We start from the raw sequence: 18,819 nt of genomic DNA on the forward strand, positions 1-18,819 counted from the left end.
TTTTGTGTTATGATAAATACTAACATATGTGCTAAACTCATGAACCATTGATAATAAGCCATATGCTTTAATAAAGAATGGGCAACTCACATTGCACAGTGCGCACACATTCAGTGCCTCCAGAAAGTATTCACACCCTTTGAATTTTTCCACATTGTTGTGGTACAAAGTGGGATTAAAATGGTTATTGTATTGTATAGTTTTTGTAAAAGACCTACACAAAATACTCTCTAATATCAAAGTGTAAGAACATAAAATAAAAAAATAAAAAACATTTATGAATAATTAAACTCTAATAGAGCTTGATTAGATAAGTGTTCAACCCCCTGCTTTCAGCAGGTTACAGCTGTGAGTCTTTCTGGGTAAGTCTCAAAGAACTTTCAACACTTGTAATGTACAACACTTGCCCATTATTCTTTTCAAAATATTTCAAGCTCTTTCAAATTGATTGTTGATCATTGCTAGACAACCATTTTCAGGTCTTGCCATAGATTTTCAAGAAGATTTAAGTGAAAACTGTAAATATGCCACTCAGGAACATACACGGTCTTCTTGGTAAGCAACTCCAGGGTAGATTTAGCCTTGTGTTTTAGGTTATTGTCCTGCTGAAAGGTGAATTAATCTCCTACTGTCTGGTGGAAAGCAGACTGAACCATTTTTTCCTCTAGGATTTTGCCTGTGCTTAGCTCCATTCTGTTTCATCCTAAAAAAGAAAAAAAACTGTCCTTAACGATTACAAGCATAACATGACGCAGTCGCCACTATGCTTGAAAATATGGAGTGCGCTACTCAGTAATGTGTTGTATTGGATTATCCTCAAACATAATACTTTATATGCAAGACAAAAAGTGAATTGCTTAGACACATTTTTTGCAGTATTACTTTAGTGCCTTGTTGCAAACAAAATGCATGTTTTGGAATATTTTCTGTACAGGCTTCCCTTTCACTCTGCCAATTTGGTTAGTGTTGTTGATCCATTCAGTTTACTATCACAGCCAATAAACTCTAACTGTTGGCGGTTTCCTTCCTCTCCGGCAACTGAGTTAGGAAGGACGTCTATCTTTGTAGTAACTGAGTGTATTGATACACCATCCAGTGTAATTAATAACTTCACCATGCTCAAAGGGATATTCAGTCAGATTTTGTTTACCCAGCTACCAATAGGTGCCCTTCTTTGTGAGGCATTGGAAAACCTCGGCACACGGAGTCCATGCAACTTGTGACATGTTAAATACATTTTTACTCCTGAACTTGAATAGGCTTGCAATTACGAAGGGGTTGAATACTTGACTCAAGACACTTCAGCTTTTCATTTATGAATGTAAAAATACCCCATAATGCATTGTGTGTAGGCCAGTGACTTTTTATTGCCTGTAAACACAACAAAAGTAGAACAAGCTAAGGGGTGTGCATACTTTCTGAAGGCACTGTAGTTATCCAACCGTTTCCAATCGCAATAATCTCTGCACGGTGTACGGTAGGGTAGGCTATGCACCAAACGGCCAAACCTTACTTGAAAAAGTGAAGAAAGTGGCTGTACTGATGTCAGAGCAAACCAGTCTCTGGTAAATTAATGCTTGGTTACATGAAATGTTAGTTTGGCTGCACATAATACATCACAAGAAAGCCCTCTGCTGGTATGCTTTATTAATAGAGAAATAATGATGTACATAGGCCTACAGAGTAATGGTTGTATTGAAGGTTGGTTGGATGTGACTGAACATCAAGGGCTGGTTCCCTGGACACAGATTAAACAATTGAGATTGTGTATTGAACATGCTTTTAAGTCCAGTAGAAGGCCTGATCTGTATCTGGGAAACTGTGCATATATATATAAATAAAGTAAAAATAAATGAGTAAAGTCTGTATTTGAGTCAGATTTCCCAATAGAAACAACCTTTTATGCTGCAGCAAATGACCTCAGTAGACATTCCATTTTATATCATTTCAGTTTTCCCTTCATGATAGAGATAAATCAAACAGCATTTGATAATCTATACTCAAACAAGAATACAATCTCATTTTTGATGAATGTGGATTGTGTTGTCAAGAGATGTACAAAAATAAGTAAATGAAAGAATATACCTAGCTAAATATCACATTGAGGAATGTTACCCGTTTAAAGTGTATTTTGTTTTACATAAACCTAGAAATATTTCATAAAATATATTTTTGATGATGATGATACATAATATAAGGCATTCCAGTACAAAAACAGAAAGCTAATTTAGAGTATTTATTCCCTTTCTGACCACGGCTATACAGAATCAAAGTTTGGATTTGGGAAGTTCAGATTTGATGGGTTATTGGGATCGAAATCTTCGTCATCCGCAAAATTCTCTGGGTCTAGGTCCGCCTCAAACATCCTCTGTAACAAACCATCCACGGTTTTGTATCCTGGGAGGAAGCAGGCAGAAAGCTGAGGTCAGTACAGATGGTTAAAAAGGAAAGTCCTATTCAGGTAGACTACTACCTGAACTTGTCTAACAAAAACACAGATTTACATTTTCCTATTGAAAAAACAGGTTTTTGATAACCTTTTTCAGTGTAGTAAATCATAATTCATCACATACTGTGTAACTATGATGATTCAATGTGATTCTATGATTGTGAATTCAGAATACACAACACATAAGCAGCCATAATATTTGAAAGTGCATGAATTGCCATATGCATATATTTCCATACACGTTAATAGATTTCCAAGGTATAAAATGTATCATACCACCATACAGGTGATTCAGACAGTAATGCAATGAATTCTCCTCAAAGCTTACTTTTACAGGCGATCTTGAACATGAGTGCAGGTTTTTCCTTGGTCGACTCAGAGTTGCCCATATCATTGTCGTTCGTTTCCATGGCATCCACCAAGTTTCCATCCAGTTTCTCTCTGATTGGCACAAAGAGAAAGCACAATAAAATCAAGATAAACATGGCTGTTCAGGAGGATACATCGTTACAGAACGTTCTGAAATGTTTTGCATAGACTGAGTAGCTATGATTGTCATGTTGAATAGGAAATCGTATCAATTCATCACATTTATATCTGGAACACTGAATATTTCACATCCCTGGACATCCCCCAGTCTGCCACACCTACTGGCCAATAAGCAATTAGCAAACCCTTTATTTTAAGGCAGTGCATCAGGAATACTGTATGTGGTTTAGCTTGGAACATGACTCATGGCTACAGAAAATGATGCATGCTACACTTTCACCCCTCTAACTCAATATGAAATCGAGCCCACCTCATGGCATAAAAAATTATAATTATTTAATTGCAAAACTATCAGGTACGTACTGTTTGACACCCAATTCCAGTTCCTCAATTTTCTTTTCCAGAGAAGATTGTAGGTTACTTTGGTCTACGGTGTACTCCACGAAGAAGGCTTCCAGGACAAAAGCAATGAAAATACTGAGGGGAAAAAAAGCATGCGATACTCAATTCTCAAAGAGTGAGTTATCAAATACCAAGTCATAGGCACTCCTGCTGATCTGAAAATATTACATGGGTATAAGCAATATGGCAGACATTCCTCCAAGCCAATCAAAAGACAAAGCGAAGTTATTACCATATTACTTAAACTTGTCTAATCCTTTTAGATCTACAGTATTGCCTGGGGGGGATTTGTAATTCAGCAATAGAGTATCATTAAGAAGTCTGTTTGGTTCTCAGTATTTCAAAGGAGACTTGTTCTTACTTGATAATGATGATGACAACTACAATGTGGAAGAGGACAAAGAACATCCTGGCTGAGATGTGAGTGACCGCGGTGAAACCACTGGACAGCAGTGGGACCAACATTAAAGAAAATAATAAAATAGTAACAATACTTCAGAGTGGTCAAGTTAGCCTGGCAACTTTGAGAAACACTGAGACATTACCCAGTTGTCTGGATCCTAAAATAAGCTATGAAGACTGTTTACTAAAGAAAAAGGATAGGTTATAGTGCAATTTCATCTCATTTTAACCCTCTACACACTAACCTACTGTAAAGTTTTAGTCAGTGACCACTGCTTACTGTACATTTCAATTCAAGATTTATATCTTGGAGTAACATTTTCACACGAGTACATAAAAAGTATTGGTTTTAGCTTAATATCTGTATTTTCCCAAGCTTTGAAAAGGATATCATGCCACTGGTTGACCACGGTGAGTTCCAGTAACAGGATAAAAGAGGAAACAATGTTGTTAAAATTGTTCTTGCAGTAGTTGTGCTTGGCGAACACTGAGTTTTTGAGCAGAGCGTTTCCACAGAATGCCTTATCCGGATCAGTGGAGTTGGCCTCGAAAAAGCGTATTTTCCCTTTGAACAGCTCCATTCCCACCATGGCGAATATGTAATAGACCACCTGAAAAATATATGGAACAACTATGCAGTCAATCAATCAGTTGCAACACAGGATTACATAGAGGGATATTTCACTCCAATCAATTGTCTGATGTTTTCAGCCATCATAATACAGTGTCATTTAAATATGAGTCAATGACCAAGACCATCTAATTTGTAGATCCAGCTGTATGGCCTAATCCAAAATGAACAGAAGAGATAAGCGCCACAATTGTAGTCCTTATCTTTTCCATTCATTTAGGGTTGAGGCATATAGCTGGATATACATAGCTGATAGATTGGGAATTTGATTAATCTTGACCTATGAAATCATCGGATATGCCTTACAAGTGTCAATCTCATGAGCTTAGTTCAACTGAACCCAAAATACAAGCTTATTTTACTCCAATGTTTGTAAACAAAGTAAAACACCATATAGGCTCAAAACATGGTTACAACTATAATTACAATTTCATGGATGGTCAGTCCTTGCATCCATAGCTTTGTCTATGAATTTGAGAGTGGTTACATTTCTCCAGCCCCATCCCTCAGCCTTTTAGTGAAACAGTGGAGGGGAGTACACTTTGGTGTCGTTTCAACTCCTGATTGGCACTTTAAGCTCAATATGCAGGAATAGAGTCACACTTAGAGTCCATAAATATCATTAATAAACACAATAACTTCTTGGTGTAATTTAACTTAACTGCACACTAACAACTTACGACAATGAGCTGTCCGAAGGTGAGTATCGTTGGTCCAATCTTGATGAGGGTGTTGATGATGGCACGGAACCTGAGGGGGAAAAAGAACATCAAGAAGAGTTCCACGTCCAAGTCTATGAATGAGAATATCAAAATCAACCATATCTGACTTCTATAGGTCTTTCTGCAAAATCATTTTTGTCACAGTAGCTACTGCAGATACTAGCTCTGGTAGTTAAGGGAAACGGTTTGATAATGTTTCACATCTTAAGTTTGAAGCACACACACACTGCTCATACAGGAAATGGAAGTCCTTGACCTCCTAACCTTTTGATGTTGTCCACCACTCGTATGAGCCTCAGGATGCGCAGGATGAACACAATGTCCAGGATCTGACGGCTGGTGTAGCCTCCAGCTGGGACAAAACACATGAGCATCACAACATGAACGCCAGGCAGACTCGGAGGGCTAAATTCTTTTACATGCATGTGTTCTACGCTGCAAGTTAGTAGAGGGCACCATCGACAGCATAAAGAAAAGACAAAGAAAATAAACAGCATCCCAAGTCAACATAGGAAGCAGCAGTTTGATTTATAGCGCTTTTCAACAAGCTCCTCAAAGTAGGAAAAACCTCATCCATCGCCAATGTATGCCACCCTCTACCAATGTCATTATATACTATACTGATTTTTCAATCATTTAATTGATGAGTCTCTATCAGAAGTCATCAATAAAATAAAAAAAACATGAATAAAGTACCATTTTATCTTTCATTGTACTTTTGCTCATTTTCAAAAATGAAACATAACGATGACCCCTCATTCAATAGGTTTAAAATAATACATGAAAAAGGTCAAAGAGCTATGGGCAACAGAAACAATAGGATGACTCCAACAAACAAACGAGAGGCTTACTATAGGTGACCTTCCACTCCTGCTCCCCAGGGGCAGCACAGCGTTGAAATAACGTAAAACCTCAATGTTAGCTCAATGTCAACAGCAGCCAGCATTAACAATGAGCCGCCATCAGAGGGTGGCTCATGAGGAACAGCAAACCGCAGACAAAAATTGACAATTAAGTTGGATATTGTGTTTGCCTTAATATAAACAATAACAGTAAAAGTTCTCAAATGCCATAGTGGTCTACAATCGGAAATGTAGGCACACTGCTGCTGAGCCCTTAATAAAGAAAATAACAAAGAAATAATAGATGTACTGTTTGTGAGTAAAGAGTGGAAGTCATCGATAACACAATGTGCTAGATTTAAAGACATATTGGGCCAGTTTCCCCGGACACAGATTATGCCTAATCCTGGAATAAAAAGCATGCTAAATGGAGAATCGAATGGAATTCTAATCCAGGACTACGTTTAGTCTGTGTCCAGGAACATGGCCCATTTTGGTTTTGAATCTTCAAACTTTAAAATATGTAGTAGTACACTGCTGCACTGGGCGTCGATGACATGGATGTTAATTAAGGCAGCCCCCCCCCCCCCCCCTCCCCTGATTCAGAGGGTTTGGGTTAAATGTCAAAGACCTGACTAGGTATCCCTTTTCCCTTCCCTAACACAGATTTAGGTTTTACTTACATAATTTCAGTGCTGAATTGATGATCATAGCAATCAAGGCAGTGATGACAATGATGGTGTCAAACCTGTGTGCATAGAGGTGAGGAAGATCTTACTACACAAATACTTAAACCGAAGCAGAAACGGTCTCCTTTCATTGCAGTTCAATCATCATATACCTAATCAGCTAGTACCACTTCAGTACGCAAGCCTTGGTCACAGAATTAGGGATGCTGCATCTACATGGCGTAAGGGGAACATAAAACTTCTACTATTGAGCAGACCTGGGTTGAAATAGTACTGGTTTTTTTTCTTTCAACTTCAGCCGTTCTTGATTGAGCTTGCCTGACACAATGGAAGTCAAAAAAGTGCAGACCCTCAAAACGCGTATTTGAAGGAAAAACAACAAATTATACTATGTATACTACTACTGGCAACACAAGGGGTTGGTTTCCCAGATTAAGATTGAGTTTTGTCCTGGATTAAAAAGCAAACTCAATGGGATTCTTCAGTAAGCATGCTTTTTAGTCCAGGACTAGGCTTAAATCGCTGCCCGCGTAACCGGACAAAAATGCTTGGGCTTCTCACCAATTCCAGAACTGGTGTCTGGAGAAGAAGGCGCGCGGCTCGAAGCTGTACAGTTTGAGGAGGATCTCTAGGAGATAGAGAACCAGGAAAGCCCACTCTACGTTGGCTATCAACGGGTCCTCCTCATCCAGGCCGATGAACACAGCGTTAACCAGGATGATCAGGTCATAGGTGTACATGAATGCCCTGGATATCACACACACACACACACACACACAGAAAGAAACAAAGATATACAGTGCCTTGTGGAATAAGTCAAAGGGTCTGAATACTTTCCCATTTTGTTACGTTACAGCCGTATTCTAACATGGATTAAATACATAAAAATCCTCAATCTACACACAATACCCCATAATGACAAAGCAAAAAAATGGTTTTTAGAAATGTTTGCACATTTATTACAAATTAAAAACAGAAATACCTTATTTACATAAGTATTCAGACCCTTTGCTATGAGACTCGAAATTGAGCTCAGGTGCATCCTTTTTCCATTCATCATCCTTGAGATGTTCCTACAACTTGATTGGAGTCCACCTGTGATAAATGTAATTGATTGGACAAGATTTGGAAAAGCACACACCTGTCTATATAAAAGGTCCCACAGTTGACAGTAAAAGGAAATTGTCCGTAGAGCTCCGAGACAGGATTGAAGCAAAGATTAACAGAGCAAAGTAGAGAGATCCTTGATGAAAACCTTCTCCAGGGAACTCAGGACATCTCTGGAGAGACCTGAAAACAGCTGTGCAGCTATGTTCCCCATCTAACCTGACAGAGCTTGAGAAGAATGGGAGAAACTCCCCAAATACAGGTGTGCCATGCTTGTAGTGGCATACCCAAGAAGACTCAAGATTGTAATTGCTGCCAAAGGTGCTTCAACAAAGTACTGAGTAAAGGGTCAGAATTCTTATGTAAAATATGATATGTTATTTACATTTAATAAATTAGCAAACATTTCTAAAAACCTGTCTTTGCCTTGTCATTATGGGGTGTTATGTGTAGATTGAAGAAAACAAAACAATTGAATACATTTTAGAGTAAGGCTGTAACCTAACAAAATGTGGAAAAGGTCAAGGGGTCTCAATACTTTCCGAAGGCACTGTCTACTTTCAGATACTTTCGCTCACGCTCCCCCAAACCTCTTCCCTGTACGTCTGCTGAGTAACATCTACACTCATTGGCTGCACTCACTTGTGCTGGACCATGCGGCAGACGAGACGACTGGGGGAGGAGAGATAGAGAGAGGGGAGCCATGTCTTGAGGGGGTGAGGCCGTGATTTCATCATGATCACCTGGATGTTCAGGAGGTCCGCAAGCTGAACAAATGCCACTTTCCCTGCACAGGTGGATGGAAGGATTAAATTAATTAAGGCTTCAGCTCAAAGCAGGTGCTGCATTGGTCATCTTGGGTTACACTACGGTCACGTTCCAGGGTAACTACATTGCAGGCATTGCATTGCATGAACCAATGGTTGTGTACCATGTCAGTGACTGGGAATTCGGGCTTCAAATGGCTACATCATATGATGTGGATGTTAGCTGATATATTAAACACCTATCCAGGTCCATCTGCAATTTACTCAGCATGTAACACAGCTTTGTGTGGGTCTCTGTGTGAAGTAGACTCCAACCACTCACCTATGCAGCCTTTGTTGTTGTCGTCGGAGACGCTCCACAGCAGCTCCCTGTGGGCGTTGCTGATGTCCGGCTGGACCAACCGCACAAGCTGGTTCCAACAGGCCTGGCTTACCACAGGCTCCTCCTCTCCCTTCCTCTCCTGCAGCACACCGAAGGCACGCACCATCTTGTGCCTCTTGGCCCTGACGAGCTTCCGTACTTCTTCCTGATTGGGTACATAGGATAGGAGTAGGATGAAGTCGCCTGTAGACACTGATCTTGTCTCAGTTTAGCATTTTCCCCACAAATGGTTGAGGTTAGATAAGGTTAGGTAAGACACCAAGCTGCCTTAATCTACAGAGCCAGGAGATAGGAGCAGGAGCCATGCCATCTCACACAAGCCAAGGCTACTTACATTTGAAAAGAAATAGCTTATATCATTGTCTTGTCCGCCCACTCTACCTTCAGGTACTTTTTGTAGTTGTTGTACACGACCGCCAGGAACACTGACATGAAGATGTAGGTGTTGATGAGGATATAGGTGATGAAGAACACGGCAAAGTAAACGCTGAAGTTGTACGCTGGCATCCTACGTAGGGAAATAAAGACAAAAATAAAAAACGATTTGTCCACGTGTCTATTTATTAAAGATTAAACAATTAAATTACTTGTGATATTTTAGTTTAGGTATTTTGCAGACGCTCTTATCCAGAGCGACTAACAACCAGTGTATTCAACTTCAGTAGGCAAAACCCAACTCGTATCACCATCATTGCAAGTATAATCTACTCCCAGCAAAATTGTTGTAGGTTTATTAGGTACATCACCCTTTCACGGAAATGGTTTGCTCCTACAGACAGGGAGTCACATGGCCATGGCTTGCTATATCAAGGAGTCACATGGCCGTGGCTTGCTATATCAAGCAGGCAGATAGGCAGAGACATTCAGTTACTGTTCAATTGAACATTAGAATGGCAAAACGAGTGACTTGAGCGACTTTGAACGTGGTATAATCGTCAGTTCTATCTGCGACGATTCCAATATCTCAGAAATGTCCGTCCTCCTGGGCTTTTCACGAGCGACAGTGTCTAAGGTTTACCGAGAATGGTGCATCCAGCCACCAACAGGTAAATAACGGAGCAGTACAACAGTGGTGTGCAGAACGGCATCTCGAGAACGCACAACTCGTCGGTCTTTGACACGGATGGGCTATTGCAGCAGACAACACGAGGTTCCATTCCTATCAACTAAAAGCAAAAATAAGCGGCTCCAGTGAGCACGCGATCGACAACACTGGACAATTTAGTGGAAAAACATTGGCTGGTCCAACGAATCAAGGTTATTGTTGCATCATGTTGGTGGCAGAGTCAAGATTTGTCCTAGGCAGCATGGGTCCATGGCTCAATCCTGCTTGGTTTCAAAGGTATGGGCTGGTGGTGGGGTAATGTTTTCCTGGTACACGTTAGGTCCCTTGAACAACATTTACATGCCTCGAAGAATTCAGTCTGTTCTGGAGGCAAAGTGGGATCCGACCCAGTACTATATGGGTGTACCTAATACACTGTGTATATAGAAAGGGGCATGCCAAAAGGCAACTTTGCACTTAAAGTTGCACTACAAATCAAAAGTCATATAGTTAAAGCTAGAATCTTTAAATGCTACATTCATTTTCTGACTTATAAATTAATGATAAATACCCATTGATTCTTAAAGAATAACTGATAAATGCCTGATGAGTTCAGTCCAACTGTCATACTCCATCAGAATCCAAAATATAAGATTGTTTACATTGTTTAGCTCTGTCTATGAATTTGGCAGTGGTTACATTTCTCCAAGCCCACCTATAAGCATTTTACCAAAACAGAGGTGGGGTGCCAGCTTTGTTATTTTTTTCAATTAAAGATTCTAGCTTTAAAAAGAAGAATTCAAATCTTACTAGACTTCATAACAAAAATAAATTCATGAATAATGTACCCTGGGTACTCACATGATATCCGGACTGTTGGCAGTCGTGACTAGGACATAGAGATCAAAGACAATCTCCAGATAGTTGGTGAAATAGGGGCGTCCCTCTATTGTTTTAAGGCCCCTATGGAGGAAGCAGCAGCACAAATGTGGTTTGCATTATGTCCAACAACAAAAACAACTTTAAATTACTTTGGATGAGTGTCTAAGGGCAACTTGATCCTAGCCCCCTCCCTCTTTGCAAACTGGAAGTATGGATGGATGTCCTCTACTAACCACACAAGGACGGTGTAGGATGACATAGCCCCTCAGAGCACTGCTTTTCATTCTAATGGTTAAGATTAGGTTTGGGAATTGGGATATAAAAGCTGATTCTAGACCTGCTCTCTAGAGGAAACTACGGTAGTTTTCAGTGCAACTTTATGAAGTGCTACGCATTTGGTAGTACTTCTTTGCTTGCCAGCTGATTCTTTGCTTGCCAGCCACCTGATTCAACTAATAAAAGGCTTGATAGAATAGGAGTTGAATCAAACTTGTTAACCCTAGCTCTGTTTTTTAGTTTCTTATTTTTTTAAGTAAGGAGTTTTTGCTTCCCAACCCCATATGTGGGTCAAATATGATCCGTATGCATTTCCTATGGAATCCACTGCATTGCACTCGTCAAACTGACTTTTATTTGTTACAACAATAAAAACTAAGTAATTAATAACATTTATTAAATATCTTGTGTTTAATGTTCATTAATCACTGTTTTAATTTCTCCTTTTTAACTCATTGAGTAAAAACAGTTTCATAAGGAGGATCATAAGAAAGTTGACAGACATACAGTTGAAGTCGGAAGTTTACATACACCTTAGCAAAATACATTTAAACTCAGTTTTTCACAATTCCTGACATTCAATCAGAAGACTTATTTGCGACCAAGCTTTAATCCTGACTGATGTCTAAAGATGTTGCGTCAATATATGCACATAATTTTCCCACCTCATGATGCCATCTATTTTGTGAAGTTCACAAGTCTCTCCTGCAGCAAAGCACCCCCACAACATGATGCTGCCATCCCCGTGCTTCACGGTTGGGATGGTGTTCTTCGACTTGCAATCCTGCCCCTTTTTCCTCCAAAGATAACGATGGTCATTATGGCCAAACAGTTCTATTTTTGTTTCATCAGACCAGAGGACATTTCTCAAAAAAGTACGATCTTTGTCACCATGTGCAGTTGCAAACTGTAGTCAGGCTTTTTTAATGGCGGTCTTGGAGCAGTGGCTTCTTCCTTGCTGAGCGGCCTTTCAGGTTATGTCGATATAGGACTCGTTTTACTGTGGATATAGATACTTTTGTACCCGTTTCCTCCAGCATCTTCACAAGGTCCTTTGCTGTTGTTCTGGGATTGATTTGCACTTTTCGCACCAAAGCACGATCATCTCTAGGAGACAGAACGTGTCTCCTTTCTGAGCGGTATGACAGCTGTGTGGTCGCACGGTGTTTATACTTGCGTACTATTGTTTGTACAGATGAATGTGGTACCGTCAGGCGTTTGGAAATTGCTCCCAAGGACGAACAAGACTTGTGGAGGTCTACAATTTTTGAGGTCTTGGCTTATTTCTTTTGATTTTCCCATGATGACAAGCAAAGAGGCACGGAGTTTGAAGGTAGGCCTTGAAATGCATCCACAGGTTCACCTCCAATTGACTCAAATGATGTCAATTAGCCTACTAGAAGCTTCTAAAGCCATGACATAATTTTCTGGAATTTTCCAAACTGTTTAAAGACACAATAAACTTAGTGTATGTAAACTTCTGACCCACTGAAATTGTGATACAGTGAATTATAAGTGAAATAATCTGTCTGTAAACAAATGTTGGAAAAAGTAGATGTCCTAACCAACTTGCCAAAACTATAGTTTGTTAACAACACATTTGTGAAGTGGTTGAAAAATGAGTTAATGACTCCAACCTAAGTGCATGTAGACTGCTGACTTGAACTGTACAATCAAAATGGTTTTACAGATGCTGGATGAGGAAGCCATTTGTGCCTCTGACTCAGAATCAGAGGTATCCAATTCAGATGTCAAAGACTATGTGCCTGTGGGCAAAATTGGAATTGTGGATGCACCCGGTAGTCCAGCTGTCCTAGAAGATTCTACAGATGGGCAGGACTCCTCTGAGGAGAGTGAGTAAAAAGGGGTCTTACTGGAGTGAACCCCCCCCCCCCCCTCTCTCTCTCCACACACACTAAAGGCATAACATCCTGAGGAGCTGCCCAGGGCCTGTGCCGGGGTCAACAGTTGTGTCACCAAAGTATGCCTGGGAGTTGTTTATTAGTGACAACATCATTGGAGGTCCTAAAGTGTACAAATTTAGAAGGACGGAGAAGAGCGACAGCAAAAGGGACAGAGTGGAGAGAAGTCGACAAAGAAGAACTAAAGGCCTTTATTGGTTTAACCCTCCTTTCCGGCATGGAGAACAGGTGGGATGTCTCAACAAAGGAGCTATTTTTGGATCCACTGCCGAATCCAATGTATAAGGCCACCATGTCGGTCGGAAGATATGAGGATATCCGTCGCTACCGGAGGCTTGATGACAAGAGGACCAGAGTGGTCAGAGAGGCAACGGACCACCTGGCAGCCTTCCGGTATGTGGGGACCTTTTCCTAGCAAACTGTAGAGGAAGGTTCATCCCCAGCAATTGCGTCACAGTGGATGAGCAGTTTTCCTCCAGACGCGACGCTTGGCATTCCGTCCAATATTGGTTTCATCAGACCAGAGAATCTTGTTTAGGTGCCAATTTGGCAAACTCCAAGCGGGCTGTCATGTGCCTTTTACTGAGGAGTGGCTTCCGTCTGGCCACTACCATAAAATGCCTGATTGGTGGAATGCTGCAGAGATGGTTGTCCTTCTGGAAGGTTCTCCCATCTCCACAGATGATCTGAGGCAATGGAAAGCTGTGGGGTGATGAAAGAGAGCCATGCCACCACCACTCAGAGCAGCCAGGTCCAGAAGAGGTGCCAGCTCTGCCCAAGCGCAAAGGATAGAAAAGTCAGCTGCTGGTGTTCTCAGTGCAACACACCTGTCTGCAAAGAGCATAGTCACATGCTTGTTGTTTGTAACAAATGCATGGACTAAGACAGCATAAGAAAGCATCACACACGCAAACTTTGTTCCTTTTAGTGTTCAATGTTTTCTAAATTCACAACTGTTAGTGTTGTCATTAATATTGATGAACTTTGAATTTTCAAATAAATGTTTTGAAATATTACAAAACGTGCTTAAGGTGGTTTTATTTTGTTCTTCACATTAAAAGGTTGAATGTGAAACTTTGATTGTAAGAACGATTGTAAGAACAATATGTTCATATTTTCAATAGCCGTTATGGAATTTCATAATATGTTATCATTGGAATGTGTATCAAACTGTTGAAGAGCAGTTAAAAACGTCTAAAATAATAAAAAGACCCAAATGATCACTCAAAACAATTATGTTCCACAAAATGTATCATATTTTAGACCCATGTGTATCAAACACAGATATTACAATATCGGGTCATTTTGACCCGGCATATGCATTCTTGGGGCGCCATGTTTACTATGCATCCCAGGGTTAATGCTTGGCTGGAATAAAGGCCTGCATTCAGACCAGGCCTCTGCAGACAAAATGGTCACCCCTGTCCGAGATTTTACAATGCTGGCAGACATGCCCATTTGACTACAATTCCTGATCCTGACTTACCTTTTTCCAAAGAGTTTGAGGGCCATGAGTGAGAACATGAGCACACTGAACATGAAGAGCAGGAAGACATAGAGGATCTGAGGCAGTGCGTTCCGGATGCTTCGGAACGCTCTCCGGAGCTAGAGGAAGGAAGAGAGAATGTGAGTGACAGAAAGGGTATACCTAGTCAGTTGTACAACTGAATGCATTAAACCGAAATGTGTCTTCCGCATTTAACCCAACCCCTCTGAATCAGGGGGAAGATGATGTGTGTGACAGAGAGACAGACTTTACCTGTCTTCCCTCAGTGATATTGACCAGTAGGAGGGGCCTCAGTACCCGCGACCAGCGGACAGCGTAGAAACCACTGGCTTTCAACGCCCCATAAATGATCATGTCAACAAGAGAGAGCTGAGGAGGAGAATAATGTCAAGTATTACCCCGTTTCTTTCATTGTAATGGGAGTAGTTATTCAAAGTTGTATGCTAAATTCCAAATCTACTTCTAATGACTCCTGGAGACCAAAGTAAATTGTATAGATTTAGTGTGGCAATTGTATTGTAGCCATATTGTTTCCATCTAACCAATCCTGAAGCGGGTGAGTGTAATGGCTAGTGGTTGATTTGTAATTCAGCATTTTGGATTATTTCAGAGCAATTCTCAAACTTCCTAAATTGGAGCCCAGCGTTGGAAGTTGGAATTGGGTCTAGCTTCAAGCAGCATGACGGCTTGAAGCTAGACCAATTCCAAAATTGGGCTCCACTTTTCCACACACTGCTCAATCAAGAGTCAACACCACCCCAGTCATGCAATTTACATTGAAATATGTTTTACCACCTATATCTATCTCTATCAATACATGTTTGCATACATGGTCAATACAGGAGTTAGCGGTGTCCAACATTGCATTCAAAATGAGTCATTTGTTTATTCTGAATCAAACTGAGTCATAGCGTTAACACTAGGAAGTAACTAGGAGTTGAGAATCCCTGACACAGGGAAACTTCAGGCTAAAGGTTGTTTCACAACAATGTGCAAAGCCCTTCTCAGCACATTCTCAACTTGTCATACAGTTCCTTCAAATGCTGCTACACTGACAGTCACTGGGTAGGTTTCCCAACTCCTCCTTGGCCAAAGTAGTAAGCGATTTCTTTCAACGACCGAGACTAATAAATGTTAGCAATACCTTGCTTTTGGGTTTGATTCCAGTATTGTTCATATATACAGAATATGTATAAGCTGTCGCCGGATAAAAATAATTCTAATAAATTAAAATGTATTATTCCAGGTACCTGTACCTACACAGAGATATGCACACTGAATCAAAAGCACTGGATCACAATGACCCTAGTGTTCATGTCTTGTGAGGAGAGGTAGGAGAGAGCAGAGCAGACAAGGCATTTCCAATGTAGTAGTTGGACAAATAAAGTTGTATTGTACTATATTGTATTCCACTAAAGAACATGAGGGTAATACGCACTCTCTAAACTTGAGTACACCAGGACTGGGCTGAAAAACAATACAGATAAGAAATAGGAGGTCTGCGGAATATTGCTGTTCCCCTGTGCTTTATTCCTGCACCTAAAAATAATTCCATTATTTGAGTTGCGCCTACCAAAATGATGGCAAAGATGCAGATGTTCTTGGGGTCTTTCCAAAACCTTTCCCGGGGAATGACTTTGGCGTAGTGCACGAGCCGAGCAGTGAAGGCTGCCAGACAGACAAGCTCGATCACTGAGGTAACCTGAGGGAGACAAAAACAATGTGTGCCTGCTATCAATTCAGTAAAAGATTGCATATGTACAACCAATTGTTAGCAATTCAACCCAGTTTGACCGGGTGTTCATTTGGTGCAAACAAGGGAAAAAATGCTTTGAAACAGGAGGGGCTACGTGACCTTGTCCAATGAGAACATTTCAGTTTCAGAACATTTCTGCAATGTGCCCTAGGCCTAATAAACACGACCCTGGTACTCTCATCACAAAACAGAGGTCACACACAGTGCTACACATAATACAACTGTGGATATATTTAAAACATGAAAAGAGCAATACAACAAGCCTAAAGAAACAGGGTTATTAGTAACGATTTCAAGAGACAATAATTCCTGCATACTGCTTGGAATGTTTCATTATCTCTGGCCCAAAACATTGGCATTTTAAAAGACTGAGAATTACACCAAGTTGAGAGGAATATCATTGTGGATATCTACCCATATTGGCAGAGGGACAACTGCTGGGTCTTCAAAGATGGCCAAAGCCAGGTCCACTAGGATGAAGGCATACACAAGGATCTGGAACCCCCAATGGTTATAGAGCAGGTACAATCTGTGGAAGAAAAGCAACAACCAGAATCCATATTTCAACGGAATTATCTAATATCTTGAAACATAGATAGTCAGAGAGAGGGTTGTCTTCTTTTTTTCATCTGTTCCTCACACACACACACACACAAATATGGCCTATGATAGCAGGACTACCGCTAATGCTATCCTTAAGCTACAAGTGACAAGATTCTATCTATTTGTATTTATTCTAATACATGCTCTGTCTATTTCGATATATTCAACCAGTTGAATGCTCTGGCAACTATAACCTAACATCCTTAAACATAACCATCTCTACCTACCTTATAGCTTGAGGTGTTGTGTCAAAAAAGATGTTCCTGTTATACTGGGCGTCTGACACGTACACTGCTGCAAGGTCAAAATCCTGGAAAGCCCCCACAGACAATAAAAGCAGCCGGTGAATACTCTACGCAAATAAAACCTTTGGTATATCATAGCCATATCTAGATAATACAACACAGTAGTGTCTATAGGTTTATTATATGTATAAAGTGTCTCAAGGTAGGAATGCTGATCTAGGATCAGCACCCACCTGTCCATGTAAAAAAGTTAAACTGTGATTCCAAATCAGCACGACCACTCGAAGACGCTTGAAAAATAGAGGCGCTGGATGAAAAATGAAGTGTGTGATCCAACTGGTCAAGTCATGCAATTGGTACAATATATGATCATATGAATCCATGGGATCCTTGATATCAGTAAAGAATTAGAGCAAATAGGGACATTGACTATGTATTATGTACATAGGCTGATAAGTGTCAAGGCAACACAATCAACTGAAGATAATTAAGTAACGTTAGTGTGTAATGAACCAAAATTCTAATTTCAAGGGGAAAAGGCTCCGCCCAATATAGGCAAACAAACATGTTGATGACATGTATAATACAAACGTTAAAGGAAAACACGCGTGGTGTGTTGGCTGTGACAAAACGCATTATTGCCACGCCAGTAAGAGAGCCTAAAGTTGGTGCATGACTATTTCATGCATTATTATCATGATTTTTTAAAATTTATTTAAAAAAAAAATACAGCCTACAGTAGCCCAGAGCAACTTTATAAAACTATGCACATACCGTACTCTGCACGAACGCAAACAACTTAAGTATGAGGTCATGTGATGAGACAATGACAGAAAGAAAATACTATATAATGTATCGACTTGGAAATGTAACGGAGCACGGATAGGTGATACGTCAGCAATATCCTACAAAATATCACTTACACCCTTTGTTTTTCTGTTCCCAGTTTCAGATGTATTTCCACTGTTTCTTATCCCCTTTCCATTTTCCGGCGCCTCTTCTGGAGTGATTTCCTTTTTATCTGGTTCAGACATTGTTTTTAGCATTACATTTCCCTTGAAAATGTACTTTTCTCCTCTTTCGTAGGCCTAGATAAACTATTCGCTCCCGTTAAGTTAGCAGGATATCCCGTGATTGAGTTGGAAGTCGTCCCCACCAAAATGGTTATAAGTCCTGTTTTCTTGCACGTTCCTCAAATATCACACATTCTTGTCGAATTGAAGGCATGTTAACATTTTAACCTCCAGTCGTAATCGGAGGATGGAATAGTCTGTCTTTTTTGAATGATAACAGAAAGATTGTGAAGTGAACGCTTATGCCAGGATTTTTTATCTGTCATGTGACAAGTTTAGCGGAAATAGCGGAGGAGAGACGAACGCGCTGGAAGGAAACGTTATGGCATAAATAGAGTTGCCAGAATGTGAGAACTCTTGTGATGTGAGAACTTAAGGTTCGTACAGCACTCGTATTAGAGAAAACATGATGCTATACACAGTGTACAAAACATTAGGAACACCTGCTCTTTCTATGACAGACTGACCAGATGAATCCAGGTGAAAGCTACGATCCCTTATTGATGGCACCTGTTAAATCCACTTCAATTAGTGAAGATGACGGGGAGGAGACAGGTTAAATAAGGATTTTTAAGCCTTGAGGTACTGGCGTGTGGATGTGTGCCATTCAAAGGGTGAATTGACAAGA

The 18,819-nt window shown here is 40.4% G+C and overlaps 1 protein-coding gene across 1 annotated transcript; it reads right to left on the minus strand.

Annotated features, from left to right (window-relative positions):
- Positions 1–1,626: 1,626 nt before the first annotated feature.
- Positions 1,627–18,640, minus strand: tpcn3 (two pore segment channel 3). The gene is made up of 19 exons (XM_021568259.2): positions 18,042–18,640; positions 17,101–17,183; positions 16,685–16,799; positions 16,088–16,216; positions 14,767–14,883; positions 14,494–14,612; positions 10,789–10,890; positions 9,264–9,390; positions 8,823–9,027; positions 8,376–8,520; positions 7,188–7,373; positions 6,621–6,685; positions 5,360–5,447; positions 5,054–5,123; positions 4,134–4,353; positions 3,702–3,792; positions 3,302–3,415; positions 2,778–2,890; positions 1,627–2,397 (listed from the first exon to the last, which is right to left on the minus strand). The coding sequence occupies exons 1-19, from the start codon at positions 18,162–18,164 to the stop codon at positions 2,258–2,260; spliced, it is 2,352 nt and encodes a 783-aa protein (XP_021423934.2). The 5' UTR covers positions 18,165–18,640; the 3' UTR covers positions 1,627–2,257.
- Positions 18,641–18,819: the final 179 nt, after the last annotated feature.

Source organism: Oncorhynchus mykiss, chromosome 17 (genome assembly GCF_013265735.2).
Source record: "Oncorhynchus mykiss isolate Arlee chromosome 17, USDA_OmykA_1.1, whole genome shotgun sequence".
NCBI lineage: Eukaryota > Metazoa > Chordata > Actinopteri > Salmoniformes > Salmonidae > Oncorhynchus > Oncorhynchus mykiss.

Coding starts and splice junctions, on each gene's coding strand:
- tpcn3 (XM_021568259.2), bottom strand. CDS start 18,164: ATGCTAAAAACAATGTCTGAACCAGATAAAAAGGAAATCACTCCAGAA. Junction 14,884..16,087: donor GCATCTTTGCCATCATTTTG/GTAGGCGCAACT, acceptor TCTCCTCCTCAG/CTCTCTCTTGTTGACATGAT. Junction 10,891..14,493: donor CTCAAACTCTTTGGAAAAAG/GTAAGTCAGGAT, acceptor CTTCCTCCATAG/GGGCCTTAAAACAATAGAGG.